Source organism: Zosterops lateralis (assembly GCF_965231275.1).
Source record: "Zosterops lateralis genome assembly, chromosome: 3".
Lineage (NCBI taxonomy): Eukaryota > Metazoa > Chordata > Aves > Passeriformes > Zosteropidae > Zosterops > Zosterops lateralis.
The window spans coordinates 112866615-112884602 of NC_139764.1; the positions used below are offsets into that span (position 1 = coordinate 112866615).

General features: G+C 56.5%; 1 protein-coding gene across 1 annotated transcript in view; it reads right to left on the bottom strand.

Annotated features, from left to right (window-relative positions):
* Nucleotides 1-13981, bottom strand: part of KCNK3 (potassium two pore domain channel subfamily K member 3) — a gene marked incomplete at its 5' end in the record, with an annotated part of 21317 nt that extends 7336 nt beyond the window's left edge. The window contains one exon of the mRNA XM_083858074.1: nt 13699-13981. Within this exon, the coding sequence (XP_083714200.1) occupies nt 13699-13981 (283 nt within the window). The remainder of the gene's footprint in view (nt 1-13698) is intronic.
* Between the last annotated feature and the right edge of the window lie 4007 nt (nt 13982-17988).

A 17988-nucleotide genomic window follows, 5' to 3' on the forward strand; every position in this document is an offset into this window, starting at 1 on the left:
CCTCCCTTCTCCTGCCTTCTCCTGCCTTCTCCTCCCTTCTCCTCCCTTCTCCTCCCTTCTCCTCCCTTCTCCTGCCTCCTCCTGCCTTCTCCTGCCTCCTCCTGCCTTCGAGTCTCCTGCCTCCTCCTGCCTTCTCCTGCCTCCTCCTCCCTTCTCCTGCCTTCTCCTCCCTCCTCCTGCCTTCTCCTCCCTTCTCCTGCCTTCTCCTGCCTTCTCCTGCCTTCTCCTCCCTTCTCCTGCCTCCTCCTGCCTCCTCCTGCCTTCTCCTCCCTTCTCCTGCCTTCTCCTCCCTTCTCCTGCCTTCTCCTCCCTTCTCCTGCCTCCTCCTGCCTCCTCCTGCCTTCTCCTGCCTCCTCCTGCCTCCTCCTGCCTCCTCCTGCCTCCTCCTGCCTTCTCCTCCCTTCTCCTGCCTTCTCCTCCCTTCTCCTGCCTCCTCCTGCCTCCTCCTGCCTTCTCCTGCCTCCTCCTGCCTCCTCCTGCCTCCTCCTGCCTCCTCCTGCCTCCTCCTGCCTCCTCCTGCCTTCTCCTGCCTCCTCCTGCCTTTTCCTGCCTTCTCCTGCCTCCTCCTGCCTTCTCCTGCCTCCTCCTGCCTCCTCCTGCCTCCTCCTGCCTTCTCCTGCCTCCTCCTGCCTTCTCCTGCCTCCTCCTGCCTCCTCCAGCCTTTTCCTGCCTCCTCCTGCCTTCTCCTGCCTTTTCCTGCCTCCTCCTCCCTTCTCCTGCCTTTTCCTGCCTCCTCCTGCCTCCTCCTGCCTTCTCCTCCCTTCTCCTGCCTCCTCCTGCCTTCTCCTGCCTTTTCCTGCCTCCTCCTGCCTCCTCCTGCCTTCTCCTCCCTCCTCCTGCCTCCTCCTCCCTTCTCCTGCCTTCTCCTGCCTCCTCCTGCCTCCTCCTGCCTCCTCCTGCCTTCTCCTGCCTTCTCCTCCCTTCTCCAGCCTTTTCCTGCCCTCTCCAGCCTCTCCATCCCTCTCCGGCCTCCCGGAGCTATTTTTAGCCCTCTTTCCCGAGGGAAGGGAGTTTATGAGCTCTCCAAGCTCCCATCAATCCCCCGATCCCCCCCTCCCGTTCCCGGTTTTAGCAGGAGCTGCCTGAGCTGCGGCACGTCTGAGGGCAGGGGGGAAAGGTCGGGAATGGCAGATCCAGCCAGGGGGAAGAGGGAAAACACCGGGAAAACCCCATAAAATCCCTTTGGGGCCCGCGGGTGGCGAGGAATTGTTTTGGGAAGGAGGGGGGCAGATCCCAGCCTGGAGATCCGCCGGGAATGATCCCTGGAATCACCTCCCGTCCCCCCAGAGCCCCGGGGGGCGGGCCGGTGTCCCCGCGGGAGGAAGGGATGACACGTCCCGAAGGAACGCGGCCGATCCTGCCCTTTTTAGGGCCGGAGGAGCGGGGCTGGATCCGGCCCCGGAGCAGGTGCAGGGCTGGCCCAGGGCCCGGAGCCAACCCCGGCTGTCGGGAGCGAGGGATGGATGGATGGATGGGATGGAGGGATGGATGGCCGGGATTAGCGGGACAGCTGCGGGGACCGGCCGGGAACGGGGACGGGACGGGAGGGGTTGGGAAGGCGGGGAAAGGATCATCGGGAACGGGGCTGGAAGGATGGGAAGGGGGTGAGAGCTCCAGGAGGGGTTTAGGGAATGGGGCAGGGGGTGCAGGGAATGGGGCAGGGGGTGCAAGGAATGGGGATTTAGGGAATAGGACAGGAGGTGCAGTGATTGGGGATTTAGGGAATGGGGCAGGGGTGCAGGGAATAGGGCAGAGCATTTAGGGAAAGGGGCAGGGGATTTAGGGAATGGGGTAGGGGGTTAGGGAATGGGGATTTAGGGAATGGGGCAGTGGATTTAGGGGATGGGGCAGGGAAATTAGGGAATGGGGCAGGGGGTGCAGGGAATGGGGCAAAGCATTTAGGGAAAGGGGCAGGGGATTTAGGGAATGGGGTAGGGGGTTAGGGAATGGGGATTTAGGGAATGGGGCAGTGGATTTAGGGGATGGGGCAGGGAAATTAGGGAATGGGGCAGGGGGTGCAGGGAATGGGGCAAAGCATTTAGAGAATGGGGCAGGGGATTTAGGGAACAGGGCAGGGGGTGCAGGGAATGGAGATTTAGGGAATGGGGCAGGGGATGCAGGGAGTGGGGCAGGGGGTGCAGGGAATGGGGCAAAGCATTTAGAGAATGGGGCAGGGGATTTAGGGAACAGGGCAGGGGATGCAGGGAATGAGGCAGGGGGTGCAGGGAATGGGGATTAGGGAATGGGGCAGGGGCTTTAGGGAATGGGGATACAGGGAATGGAGATTTAGGGGATGGGGCAGGAAATTTAGGGAATGGAGCAGGGGGTGCAGGGAGTGGAACAGGGGGTGCAGGGAATCGGGCGGAGGGTTTGGGGGACCTGGACAGGGAATTCAGGGAAGCAGGGGATGGGATTCAGGGAACGGGACAGGGGGATGGAAGGAGCCTCCTCATGCCAGCCCTTCCCCACATCCCACCACTCCCAGTAAGGATCAGCATCCCCCTCCCAGTAAGGATCCTATTGTTCCCAGTAAGGATCCCACTGTTCCCAATAAAGATCCCACTGTTCCCAGTAAGGATCCCACTGTTCCCAGTAAGGATCCTGCTGTTCCCAATAAAGATCCCACTGTTACCAGTAAGGATCCCACTGTTACCAGTAAGGATCCCACTGTTCCCAGTAAGGATCCTGCTGTTCCCAATGAAGATCCCACTGTTCCCAATAAAGATCCCACTGTTCCCAGTAAGCATCCCACTGTTCCCAATAAAGATCCCACTGTTACCAGTAAGATCCCACTGTTTTTAATGAAGATCCCACTGTTCCCAGTAAGGATCCCACTGTTCCCAATAGAGATCCCACTGTTCCCAGTGAAGATCACACTGTTTCCAATAAAGACCCCACTGTTCCCAGTAAGGATCAAACTGTTCCCAATAAAGATCACACTGTTCCCAACGCAGATCCTGCTGTTCCCAGTGCAGATCCCGCTGCTCCCAATGCAGATCCTGCTGTTCCCAGTGCAGATCCCGCTGCTCCCACTGCGGATCCCACTGTTCCCAATGCTGGGCCTGAGCCCGGCCGTCCCAGCTGTCCCCAGGCCGGGGAGGGGACACAGCTGTCCCCCAGGAGACCCCCCATTCCCAGGAAAAGCAAACAAGGCTGGGAACGGCAGCAGGTGCCGGTGGTGGCGAAATTCCAGCCTGAATTACCGGAAAACACGGAGCTGGCACCGAGGGACATGGCCAGGGGGACACCTGGGTCCTGCAGGGACACCAAAATCCCTAAATGGGGCTGGGGACAGCGGGAAAGGGCCTGGGGACACCAAAATCCCGGGATAGGCCCAGGGACACCTCCTGGAGCCAGAGCAGAGGGATGAGATCTGGGATAGGCTGAACTGGGAATGAGGAGCTGGAGGGACCCCTGGGACTACCCAAATCCCAATTATCCCTGTTGCCTTTATCCATCCATCCATCCATGGAGACATGGATCCATCCATCCATCCTTCAAATCCATCCATCCATCCATCCTTCCCTGGATCCATCCTTGGATTCATCCTTGGATCCATCCATCCATCCATCCATGGATTCATGGATCCCTGGATCCATCCCTCCATCCCTCCCTCTGTCCCTCTCTCCATCCACATCCCCAAATCCCTCTCTCTGCTCCATCTCTCCCCCTTTTCCCACATTTCCCCCACCCCAGAAAAGTGGGATCTCATTCCATGCAGCGACTGGAACGCCTCCCATGGGATCTCAAGGATCAGGGATCCCCAGGACTCCCCATTCCCAGTGGGATTAGGATTGGTATTGGGGGGGTTGGATATGGGGCCGCACCCTGAGCTCCTTCTTTATTCCCAAATCCCCCCAAATTCCCAAATGGATTCAGATCCACAGTGGGAACCCCTCACCCGGATCTTTTGGGGTGTGGGGGGTGCCTGATTCCTGCCCCCCCACCCCCCTCTCCAGCACCTCCCGCAGCCGGGGGGGTCGGGATGGAGTCATGGAAAATCCCGGCGCCGGCCAAGCTCCCTGTTTGTGCCAAAACTGGCAATTTTTCCCTGGATTCTGGGGCCCCGCCAGGCCCTTCCCGGCCCTCCCCTCTCCCTGGAAAAGGGGGGTCCTGCAGCGGGAAGGGGGGTCCATGGATAAGGTGGGATACCCCGGGAATGGGCTGGGGCACCCCCAGGGGGGTGGTCCCGCTGTTCTGGGTGGGGGGCACCGGAATAAAAAAAATTTCCTTAGGGATTTTTGGATGGATTTGTGTCCCAAAATGGGCAGGGATGGGGGTCCGGGTCTTTCCTGGGAAAAGGGATCCTGGTCCAGGGAATTCCCACCTGGAGCATGTGGGGGTGCTGAGACCCTCAATAAGGGGGACAGAGCCCCCGGCCCCAGAAAGGATTCCAAAGGATCCCTGGGATGGGGATGTGGGATGGGGATGGGGGATATGGGGTATGGGATATGGGATATGAGATATGGGATATGGGATATGGGGTGTGGGAGATGGGGTATGGGATATGGGATACTGGATATGGGATGGGGATGTGGAATGGGGATGTGGGGTATGGGATATGGAGTATGGGATATGGGGTATTGGATATGGGATATGGGGATATGGGATTGGGGATATGGGATATGGGATTGAGGATATGGGCTATGGGCTATGGGCTATGGGATGGGGATGTGCGATGTGGGATATGGGATGGGGATATGGGATGTGGGATGGAGATGTGGGATAGAGATTATGGGATACGGGATATAGGATGGGGATATGGGATGGGGATTATGGGCTATGGGATATGGAGTATGGGATATGGGATGGGAATTTGGGATGTGGGATGTGGAACGGAGATTATGGGATTAGGATATGGGGTAGGAATCCGGGATGGGATAATGGGATGGAGATCAGAATGCGGGATGGATATATGGAATGGGGATTTGGCTGGAGATTATGGGATGGGAAATGTGGGATGGGGATGCAGGATGAAGATGGGGATATGGGATGTGGGACATGGGATATGGGATATAGGATATGGGATATAGAATACAGAATATGGGATAGGGGATGTGGGACACGGGATATGGGATGTGGGACATGGGATGTGGGATATGGGATGAGGATATGAATTGAGGAATGGATCCAGTCCCTTTTCCCTGGGAGCTGCTGATTCCATCCATTGCAGAAATCCCAGAAATCCCACTCCAGGTTCTTGGATCCATCCGGAACCTCCAGCCCCAGAGCTCTGGAAAAATCAGGAAAAACTCCCAAACCTCCAGAAATCCGGGCTGGATTTTCCTGGCCCGGATCCCCCTGGCCCGTGGCTTTCATTCCTCGCTCCCAGTCGGGATTTGCTGGGATTTAAGGAGGAATCAGCCGGGAAAGGGCAGGAATGGGAATTAATGGCTGGTGTCACTCCTGGATGGAAAAAACTCGGGAATTTATGGCCTGGGAGGGAGAGGGGGATGGGAGGAGGAGGAGGATCCAGAGGGATGGAATCCCAATCCCTGCTCTGAATCCCTCGGGAAAAGCAGCAGGCCTCCCCACCCTCGGGATTGCTGGAAGATGTTCCATGGAAAAGGTGCCGGATCCCATCTGGGCTGGGATTGTCACCCCTAAATCCTCATCCCACAGGGAATAGGCCCCAATCCCAATGGGAATTCTCCATGTCCTCATTCCCCCCTTCATTCCCGGCAGGAAAACCCCGGGCAGAAGATCCAGGAGGAACATCCAAGAATCCCAGTGAATCCTTTCCCAGGGAAAGGTCACTGGGAAAGGGAGGGAAGAGATTCCGATTTCCCAACAATTCCCGGGGTTTGGGTGCTCCAACAACCTCCGGATCCCATTCCCAGGAAAAGCCAGGAGGAATTCCAGGAATATTCCCTCTCCCTTGTTAATTCCAAAGGTTTGGGAGGTTAATTCCAAATGGTTTGGGAGGTGCCACCACAGATTTCCATGGAAATGTTGTTTGGGTTTTTTTTTGTGGAATGGGAACAGGAATGTCTGGAGGGTTTTGGGAAGGAATTCCAGCCCTGGAATTTTGGCGGGGTTTTCCCCTTTCCCTGCTGATTCCAAACCCCATTCCCTGTTCCAAGGAACTGCCAGAGATTTCCATGGAAAACTTTTTATTTTTCTGTGGAATGGGAACAGGAATGTCTGGAGGGGTTTGGAAGGAATTCCAGCCCTGGAATTCTGGTGAGGTTTTCCCCTTTCCCTGCTAATTCCAAACCCCATTCCCTGTTTTCCATGGAAATGTTTTGGGTTTTTTTTTTTTGTGGAATGGGAACAGAGGGAGAGTGGGGACAGAGGGGACAGGGGGACAGGGGGACAGGGGGACAGGGGGACAGAGGGGATAGAGGGAACAGGGGGACAGGGGGACAGAGGGGACAGGGGGACAGGGGGACAGGGGGACAGAGGGGATAGAGGGAACAGGGGGACAGGGGGACAGGGGGACAGAGGGGACAGGGGGACAGGGGGACAGGGGGACAGAGGGACAGAGGGGACAGGGGGACAGGGGGACAGGGGGACAGAGGGACAGAGGGGACAGGGGGACAGGGGGACAGGGGGACAGAGGGGATAGAGGGAACAGGGGGACAGGGGGACAGAGGGACAGAGGGGATAGAGGGAACAGGGGGACAGGGGGACAGAGGGACAGGGGGACAGGGGGACAGAGGGACAGAGGGATAGAGGGGACAGAGGGGACAGAGGGATAGAGGGGACAGGGGGACAGGGGGACAGAAGGGACAGAAGGGACAGAGGGACAGGGGGACAGGGGGACAGGGGGACAGTGGGGACAGGGGGACAGAGGGACAGTGGGGACAGGGGGACAGAGGGACAGAGGGACAGGGGGACAGGGGGACAGAGGGACAGGGGGACAGTGGGGACAGGGGGACAGAGGGACAGGGGGGACAGGGGGACAGAGGGACAGAGGGACAGGGGGACAGGGGGACAGAGGGACAGGGGGACAGTGGGGACAGGGGGACAGAGGGACAGGGGGACAGGGGGACAGAGGGACAGAGGGATAGAGGGGACAGAGGGACAGTGGGAACAGGGGGACAGAGGGACAGAGGGATAGAGGGGACATGGGGACAGGGGGACAGAGGGACAGAGGGACAGAGGGACAGAGGGACAGAGGGGACAGAGGGACAGGGGGGACAGAGGGGACAGAGGGGACAGAAGGGACAGAAAGGACAGAGGGACAGGGGGACAGAGGGACAGAGAGGGACAGGGGGTGACAAATGGGGACAGAAGGGGAACAGGACAGGGACAGGAGGTGACAAATGGGGACAAAGGGCCCCGGTCCCCTCCCGTGCCAGGCCGGGCGGGTGGCAGGCGGTGACAGATGGTGACACCGCGGTGGCATTTGCCACCTGCTCCCTCTGCGCTGGCGGCCGCGGGGGGCGGGGGAGGATCCGCTGTTTGTTTGGGGTTGGGATTTTTGGGATCAGGGTTTTTTTGGGACTGAGTTTTTTTTGGGATCGGGTTTTTGGGAATCGGGTTTTTTGGGATCGGGGTTTTTGGGCTGGGGATTTTTGGGATCGGATTTTTTTTTTTTTTTTTTTTTGGGATTGGGTTTTTTTGGAATCGGAATTTTTGGGGATTGAGTTTTTTAGGGACTGAGTTTTTTGGGGTCGGGTGTTTTGGGGTGGGGATTTTTTTGGGTCGGGTTTTTTGGGATTGGGTTTTTTTTTTTTTTTTTTTTGGGGATTGGAATTTTTTGGGGGATTGGGTGTGTGGGATTGGATTTTTTTGGGACTGAGTTTTTTTGGGATCGGGCTTTTTTGGCATTGGGTGTTTTGGCGTGAGGATTTTTGGGATCGGGGTTTTTGGGGATCAGGTGGGTTTTTTGGGGATCGGGTTTTTTTCTGGGATTGGGATTTTTGGGGATCAGGTTTCTTTGGGATCGGATGTTTTTTTGGGGATGGGAGTTTTTGGGATTGGGTGTTTTGGTGTGGGGATTTTGGAATGGGGATTTTTGGGATGGGGATTTTTGGGATCAGGTTTCTTTGGGATCAGGTTTTTTTTGGGGGATGGGGATTTTTGAGATCAGGATTTTTTGGGACTGAATTTTTTTGGGGATCAGGGGTTTTGGGATGGAGATTTTTTGGGATCGAGTTTTTTTGGGGCTGAGTTTTTTTGGGATTGGGGTTTTTTTTTTGAGGATCAGGTGTTTTGTGGTGGGGATTTTTGGGATGAGGTTTTTTTTGGGATTGTGTTTTTCTGGGATTGGTTTTTTGGGGGGTTGGGTGTTTTGGGATCACGGTTTTTTGGGCGATGGGGGTTTTTGGGGCCGGGGTTTTTTGGGATTGGGTTTTTTTTGGGAACAATCCAGAGCCAGCACAGCCCGCCCGGGCTCAGGACAGAGGTGACAAGGGACACATGTGGGTGACACTGCCACCCCCCTGGGGACATCCCAGCCTCTGGAATTGCTCGGGAAAGCTCCCAGCATTTTTCATGGATAAATGGGGAAAAAAACACCCCAAAACAGATCCAAACTTTTCCCAGTGGGATCTGTGATCCCAAATTTTCCTTCCCCCTGATCCCATTGGGATCTGCCCCATCCCACTCTGGTTTTTCCCCGTCCCACCAAGAGCTGGGTGGTGAATTCCTGAGAAAATCCCTTTTTTTTTCCTGCCCTGGAAAAATCCAATTCCATGAGAATAACGGGATTTTCTCCCCCTTTTTCCCTGCCAGGCCTGGATTTGGGGAGGGGTCTCATTCCAGCCTCATCCTGGCTTTGCTGCCACACCCAAACCACGGGATTTTGGGAAAAATCCACACATCTGGATGTCCCAGACCCTTTCCCACATCCCTGGAAATTCCAGGAAAACCGGGCTGGATACAGGGAATGTCATTCGGGGCCATTCCCTCCGCAATTCCCACCCAGGACACGCGTTTGGGATACTGGGAATCCTCATCCCAATCCCAAAGTGGATCCCACGTGGAGCCCAAATCTGGGATTTGGAGGTTTGGAGCGCCGGGAGCAGCAGGAATTTTTGGGATGAGGTGTTTGGGTTGGGATTCAGCTCCCGGCAGAGAGGCAGAGTGGGATCCCAATCCCTGTCCACGGCCATGGTTCCTTGGGATTGATCCCAATGGATCCCAGTGGATCCCAGTGGATCCGTGTCTCTTTCTGGCATTCCAGGATCTTTGGGATGGGCTGGATCCCACTGGATCCTGCTGGAGATTCCCAGCCCAGAGCTTTTCCGGATAATGGGAATGGCAAACACTGGGATAACGGGATTAATGGGAATAGTAAACACTGGGATAACGGGAATAGTAAACACTGGGATAATGGGATTAATGGGAATGACAAACACCGGGAAAATGGGAATAGTAAACACTGGGATAACGGGATTAATGGGAATGACAAACACCAGGATAGTGGGATTAATGGGAATAGAAAACACTGGGATAACGGGATTAATGGGAATGTCAAACACTGGGATAATGGGAATAGTAAACACTGGGATAACGGGATTAATGGGAATGACAAACACCAGGATAGTGGGATTAATGGGAATAGAAAACACTGGGATAACGGGATTAATGGGAATGTCAAACACTGGGATAATGGGAATAGTAAACACTGGGATAACGGGATTAATGGGAATGACAAACACCAGGATAGTGGGATTAATGGGAATAGAAAACACTGGGATAATGGGATTAATGGGAATGACAAACACCGGGATAGTGGGAATGACAAACAACAGGATAACGGGAATAACAAGATTGAAAAGCATCGGGATAACGGGAATAATAAACACCTGGATAATGGGAATACTGAACACTGGGATAATGGGAATAACAGGAATGACAAACATTGGGATAATGGGAATGACAACGGGATAACAGGATTGAAATGCATCGGGATAATGGGAATGATAAACACCTGGATAATGGGAATACTGAACACTGGGAAAACGGGATAATGGGAATGGCGAACACTGGGATAATGGGAATAATAAACACTGGGATAACAGGAACAGCAAACATCCTGACAGGGGAATAATGGGAATGGCAAAACACCAGGATAACAGCTCTGGGAATAACACCCTGACACCTGGATAATGGGAATAATAAACATTGGGAAAACAGCCCCCAGGAATAATGAAAATAATGAACACCCTGAGGGTGGGAATGAAAAACAGGGGGATAACAACAACAGGAATAACAGACACCCTGAAACAGGATAATGGGAATAATTAACATTGGGAAAACAGCCCCGGGAATTAGGGTTGAGGGTGGGAATGACAAACACTGGGATAAAAACTCCAGGAATAACAGACACCCTGACACTGGGATAATGGGAATAATTAACATTGGGAAAACAGCCCCAGGAATAATGAACACCCTGAGAGTGGGAATAACAAACACCGGGATAACAGCCCTGGAATAACAGCCTGACATGGGGAGGAAAACTCTGGGAATAATGAACACTGGAATAAGAACTCTGGAAATAAGAAACACCCTGGGAGTGGGAATAACAGCCCTGGGAATAACAAACACTGGGATAAAAACTCCAGGAATAACAGACACCCTGACACCGGGACAATGGGAATAATAAACATTAGGAAAACAGCCCCAGGAATAAAAAACACCCTGACACTGACACCGGGATAATGGGAATAATAAACATTAGGAAAACAGCCCCGGGAATTAAGAACACCCTGAGGGTGGGAATGACAAACACTGGGAATAACAACTCCAGGAATAACAAATACTCCGACACCGGGATAATGGGAATAATTAACACTGGAAAAACAGCCCTGAGAATAATGAACACCCTGAGGGTGGGAATGACAAACACTGGGAATAACAACTCCAGGAATAACAGACACCCTGACACTGGGATAATGGGAATAATTAACATTGGGAAAACAGCCCCAGGAATAATGAACACCCTGAGGGTGGGAATAACAGCTCTGGGAATGACAAACATCGGGAATAACAGCTCCAGGAATAACAACTCCAGGAATAACAAACACCGGGATAACAGTGACACCGGGATAAGAACTCCAGGAATAACAAACACCGGGATAACGGTGACACCAGGATAAGAACTCCAGGAATAACAAACACCGGGATAACAGCCCTGGAATACCAGCCTGACACCTGGATAACAGCTCTGGGAATAACGAACATCCCCAGCCCGGTGTTTCAGCTCCAGGAATTATTTTGTGTCCTAAAAGGGGGATTTCGGGCCTGGGAAACATCCCAAAGTCCACATACCAAATCTGGGAATCAAGGAGAACCCCAATACCTGGATCTCACCCCCGGGAACAAACAGGGACCCTGTTTGGGACAGGGATTCCTGTCCCAATCCTGGGAATCCACAGGAACCCCAAAATCTGTGTGGCGGCCCTGGGGGCACAGGGACACCCCAAAATCTGTCTCAAGCCTGGTGTCCCTGTCCCATCCCATGGATCTCATCCCATTCCATGGATCCCATGGATCTCATCTCATGGATCTCATCCCATCCCATGGATCTCATCCCATGGATCTCATCCCATGGGTCCCATCCCATTCCGTGGATCCCATGGATCCCATTCCATGGATCCCATCCCATCCCACAGATCCCATCCCACAGATCCCATTCCATGGATCCCGTGGATCCCATCCCATGGATCTCATCCCATCCTATGGATCCCATGGATCCCCTCCCATCCCTCCTCTCTCTCCAGCAGCTCCATGGGACTGTGGGACCCGTGGGAATCGTGGCCTGTGTCACCTGCTGTCCCCTCCCTGTCCCCTCCCTGTCCCCTCACTGTCCCCTCACTGTCCCCACCCCACAGACCCTCACAGGGCCCTGGGTTCAGGGGCCAGGTGGGGACCAGGGGACACCGGGTGACCCCGGCCACCCCTGGAGGGGACACAAAGGCCAGAGGGGTGACAATGGGGGTGACAATGGGGGTGACATTGGGGGTGACAACGGGGGTGATAGAGGAGTGACAATGGGGGTGGCAATGGAGGTGACAACGGGGGTGACAACGGGGGTGATAGAGGGGTGACAATGAGGGTGACAATTGGGGGGACAATATGGGTAGGTTCCAAATGGAGCTGGGGACCCTATAGGGACACACCCCTGTCCCCATGGGGCTGGGGACCCTATAGGGACTGTCCCTGTCCCCATGGGGCTGGGGACCCTATAGGGACACACCCCTGTCCCCATGGGGCTGGGGACCCTATAGGGACTGTCCCTGTCCCCATGGGGCTGGGGACCCTATAGGGACACACCCCTGTCCCCATGGGGCTGGGGACCCTATAGGGACTGTCCCTGTCCCCATGGGGCTGGGGACCCTATAGGGACACACCCCTGTCCCCATGGGGCTGGGGACCCTATAGGGACACACCCCTGTCCCCATGGGGCTGGGGACCCTATAGGGACACACCCCTGTCCCCAGGGGGCTGGGGACCCTATAGGGACCTGTCCCTGTCCCCATGGAGCTGGGGACCCTATAGGGACTGTCCCTGTCCCCATGGAGCTGGGGACCCTATAGGGACTGTCCCTGTCCCCATGGAGCTGGGGACCCTATAGGGACTGTCCCTGTCCCCATGGAGCTGGGGACCCTATAGGGACTGTCCCTGTCCCCATGGAGCTGGGGACCCTATAGGGACTGTCCCTGTCCCCATGGAGCTGGGGACCCTATAGGGACACACCCCTGTCCCCATGGAGCTGGGGACCCTATAGGGACACACCCCTGTCCCCATGGAGCTGGGGACCCTATAGGGACACACCCCTGTCCCCATGGAGCTGGGGACCCTATAGGGACACATCCCTGTCCCCATGGAGCTGGGGACCCTATAGGGACCTGTCCCTGTCCCCTCCCCAGGGCTGGGGGTCCCCCAGGGGGGTCCAGGGCCCCCGGGAGGTGACGGTGACTCGGGAACATCCCAGACAATCCCGGCCGGCAGAATTCCCCCATCCCGGGGCTCGGGCGGGGATTTCCCGCTGGGAGAGGCGGGGAAATCCTGGAGCTGCGGGATTTGGGGATCTGGGGCGGGGGGCGTTGGCCGGGGGATCTCCCCGATCCCAAAGGACAGGGGGATCACCCTGATCCCAAGGGAAGGGAGACGGGGGGAGGGTCCGGGCAGGTTTTTCCTGGAACCTGGAGTTGCTGGAGGACCCGGAGAGGGATCGCCCCGATCCCAAGGGATGGGAGATTCGGGAATCCGGGCAGAGGGATCGCCCTGATCCCAAAGAATGGGAGACTTGGGAATACGGGCAGAGGGATGACCCCGATCCCAAGGGATGGGAGATTTGGGAATCAGGGCAGAGGGATCGCCCTGATCCCAAAGAATGGGAGACTTGGGAATACGGGCAGAGGGATCTTCCCGATCCCCCCGGGACGGGCGGCGGCGGCGAGAGAAGAAGCTCCGGGCGGCACAACCACCTCACTCCCGATTTTCCCCTCTCCCGATTCTATTTTCCCCTGTCCCAATTATTATTTTCCCCTCTCCCGATTATTTTTTCCCCTCTCCCAATTATATTTTCCCCACTCCCAACTATTATTTTCCCCTCTCCCCATTATTTCCCCCACTCCCAATTATTTTCTCCGATTATTTTTCCCCCACTCCCCCATTATTATTTCCCCCTCTCCCTCCAGGGACACGCGGGGATTTCCCGACGCTTTCCCCGGCTCATCCCAGGGATGACAAAACCCCCAGTGAGGACCCCAGCCCTGGCAGGGAGGTCTCACCCCGTACCTATGGTGGTGATGACGGTGATGGCGAAGTAGAAGGACCCAGCGAATTTCCACTGGACGCCGGCCTTGTGCGGCTTGAGCTTGAGCACCACCCGCTCCAGCTCGCTGTAGCTCTCGTGGCTCAGGTTGTACTTTCTGCTCAGCTCCTGGCTCTTGGCCTCCAGCCGCCGCTTCTCCGCCGTCTCCGCCTCGGACTCGAGCGCGTCGAAGACGGCGGCGCCCACCAGCAGGTAGGTGAAGGTGCAGACGATCAGCGCCAGCGTCCGCACGTTCTGCCGCTTCATGGTGCGGCCGCGGCGGCTGCGGGGAGCGGCGGGGCCGCCTGGGGCATGGCGGCAGCGCCCGGGCACGCACAGCGCCCGCGGGAGGCCAGCCCGAGCGGCTGGGAGAACGAGGAGAGGGGAGGGGAGCGATGGGGAGGGGAAAGGGGGAGGGATGGGGAAAGGGAGGGGGAGGGGGCGGAGCTGTCCGTCAGCACCGGGGGAGCCCCCGGGGGAGACCCAGAGAGCGCGGGGGGAAAGGAGAGGGGGGGTCGCTCGGGGAGGTTGTACCGGGAGGGGCGTTGGCTGAGGGGAGAGACCCTGGAGAGAGAATGGCAGATCTGGGAGTGGATCCTGGTTCCGAAATCCCAGCCCTGGGAACAGATCCCGGAGAGTGAATGGCAGATCTGGGGATGGATCCCAGTTCTGAAATCCCAGCCCTGGGAACAGATCCCGGAGAGCGAATGGCAGATCTGGGAGTGGATCCTGGTTCCGAAATCCCAGCCCTGGGAACAGATCCTGGAGAGTGAATGGCAGATCTGGGAGTGGATCCTGGTTCTCGAATCGCAGCTGTGGGAATAGATCCCGGTTCCCAAATCCCAACCCTGGGGATAGATAGTGGTTCTGAAATCCCAACCCTGGGAACAGATCCCAGTTCCCAAATCCCAACCCTGGGAACAGATCCTGGAGAGCGAATGGCAGCTCTGGGGATGGATCCTGGTTCCAAAAATCCCAGCCTTGGGAACAGATCCCGGTTCCCAAATCCCAGCCCTGGGAACAGCTCCCAGAGAGCAAATCGCAGCTCTGGGGATGGATCCCAGTTCTGAAATCCCAGCTCTGGGAACAGATCCCAGTTTCCAAATCCCAACCCTGGGAACAGATCCTGGTTCCCAAATCCCAACCCTGGGAACAGATCACGGTTCCCAAATCCCAACCCTGCCCCCGAGCTGTGTCTGCACCTGCACCCGAACCTGCACCCACCCCCGGCTGGGTCTGCACCCCACTGCACCCCATTATCCCATCCCGTTATCCCATTATCCCATTATCCCATTATCCCATTATCCCATCCTGTTATCCCATTATCCTGTTATCCCATCTCGTTATCCCATCCCACTATCCCATCCCATTATCCCATCCCATTATCCCATCCCATTATCCCATTCCATCCCACCCCATTATCCCACCCCATTATCCCACCCCATTATCCCACCCCATTATCCCATCCCATCTCCATCCCTTCTCTCCATCCCATCCCATCATCCCATCCCATTATCCCATCCCATCTCATTATCCCATCCCATCCCACCCCACCTTTCCTTGGACTTTTCCAGGGATTCTCTGGGAATTCCAGCCCAGATGGTAATTCCTGCCCAGGATCCCACCCCAAGCTCCCCTTTCCCAGTGGTAATTCCATTCCCTGCCTCCTCCAGCCCTTGATCCCAAATCTCAGCTCTCCTTTCCCTCTGGAAAAGGCTCCCAGGATTCCCTGGATCCTTCCCTGATCCAGCTGGACATTCCCAGCTCTCCCAGCCCTGGGAGCAGCTCCAGCTCCTGCTGATTTCGGGATCCCGGAGCTGCAGGTGTGTGGGACACAGGGACAGAATTCCCGCTTTTCCTGCCGCCCAGATTTTGGGATCAGCCCTGGAGCAGCTGGACGGCGGCACCATCGGGAGCGGGGACGGGCTTTGTCAGCTGCTGTCACCCGAAACGAGGGACAATTGTCCCCTCCTCACACGTGTCCTGGCACCTCAAACCAGCCCTGACGGCATTCCCGGGAATTCCAGCCTCCCTCCCGCCCCCAGGGAATTCCAGCGGCAACAGCGGCTCCCCAGAGCTCCTCCCTCACCCCTGGGGGACAGGGGGGACACCGGTCCTGTCCCCAGAGGGGCCGGGAGGGGGTGGGAATGGTTGGGGTCACACAGAGACCTGTCCCTGTCCCCATGGAGCTGGGGACCCTATAGGGACACACCCCTGTCCCCATGGAGCTGGGGACCCTATAGGGACTGTCCCTGTCCCCATGGGGCTGGGGACCCTATAGGGACACACCCCTGTCCCCATGGGGCTGGGGACCCTATAGGGACACACCCCTGTCCCCATGGAGCTGGGGACCCTATAGGGACCTGTCCCTGTCCCCATGGAGCTGGGGACCCTATAGGGACACACCCCTGTCCCCATGGAGCTGGGGACCCTATAGGGACACACCCCTGTCCCCATGGAGCTGGGGACCCTATAGGGACCTGTCCCTGTCCCCATGGAGCTGGGGACCCTATAGGGACACACCCCTGTCCCCATGGGGCTGGGGACCCTATAGGGACACACCCCTGTCCCCATGGGGCTGGGGACCCAATAGGGACCTGTCCCTGTCCCCATGGAGCTGGGGACCCTATAGGGACACACCCCTGTCCCCATGGGGCTGGGGACCCTATAGGGACTGTCCCTGTCCCCATGGGGCTGGGGACCCTATAGGGACACACCCCTGTCCCCATGGGGCTGGGGACCCTATAGGGACTGTCCCTGTCCCCATGGGGCTGGGGACCCTATAGGGACACACCCCTGTCCCCATGGGGCTGGGGACCCTATAGGGACTGTCCCTGTCCCCATGGGGCTGGGGACCCTATAGGGACCTGTCCCTGTCCCCATGGAGCTGGGGACCCTATATGGGATGCAGTGTTAATGGGGTGCTGCGGGTTATGGGGTGTGGGGTTAATGGGGTGCAGGGTTAATGGGGTGCAGGGTAAATGGGGTTCTATGGGGTAATGGAGTGTGGGGTTAATGGGGTGTGGGGTTAATGGGGTGCTATGGGTTAATGGGGTGCTATGGGTTAGTGGAGTGTGGGGTTAGTGGAGTGCTGTGGGTTAATGGGGTGTGGGGTTAATGGGGTGCTATGGGTTAATGGGGTTTGGGGTTAGTGGGGTGTGGGGTTAGTGGAGTGCTGTGGGTTAATGGGGTGTGAGGTTAATGGGGTGCTGTGGGTTAATGGGGTGCTGTGAATTATGGCGTTAATGGGGTGTGGGGTTAATGGGGTGTGGGGTTAGTGGGGTGTGGGGTTAACGGGGTACAAGGTAATGGAGTGCTGTGGGTTATCGTGTGTGGGGTTAATGGGGTGCTGTGGGTTATGGAGTGCTCTGGGTTAATAGGATGTGGGGTTAATGGGTTGCAGTGTTAATGGGGTACAGGGTTAATGGGGTGCTCTTGGTTAATGGGGTGCTGTGGGTTAATGGGGTATGGGGTTAGTGGGGTGTGGGGTTAATGGGGTGTGGGGTTAATGGGGTGTGGGGTTAATGGTGTGCTGTGGGTTATGGGGTGCAGGGTTTCCTGGGATACTGTTGGGAACGTTTGGATGTGTTTCCCAGGATTGTGTGGATCAGGGATGTTTTGGATGTGATTCCTGGGATGTTCAAGGTATGTTTGGGGTGTGATTTCCAGGATTCTGTGGATCAGGGATGGCTGGGCTGTGATTCCCAGGATTCTGTGGATCGGGGATGTTTGGGATTTGTTTCCTGGGATTCCATGGATCAGGGATGGATGGGCTGTGATTCCCGAGATGTTCATGGGATATTTGGGATGTGATTCCCGGGGTGTTCATGGGATGGTTGGGATGTGATTCCTGGGATGTTCATGGGATGGTTGGGATGGGATTCCCTGGATTCTGTGGATCAGGGATGTCTGGGCTGTGTTCCCAGGATGCTGATGGGATGGCTGGGATATGATTCCTGGGATGTTCATGGGATGGTTGGGATGAGTTTGCCAGGATGCTGTGGATCAGAGATATGATTCCTGGAGTTCTGTGGATCAGGGATGGCTGGGCTGTGATTCCCGGGATGTTCATGGGATGGTTGGGATGTGATTCCCGGGATGGCTGGGCTGTGTTTCCTGGGATGCCGATAGGATGTTTGGGATGTGTTTCCCGGGATTCTGTGGATCAGGGATGTCTGGTTTGCATTTCCCAGGATGTTGTGGCTGCCAGGCTGTTCCCATTTTCCCAGCTCCATCCCGAGCCAAGCCAAGCCGGGAGCAGCCGGATCCAACAC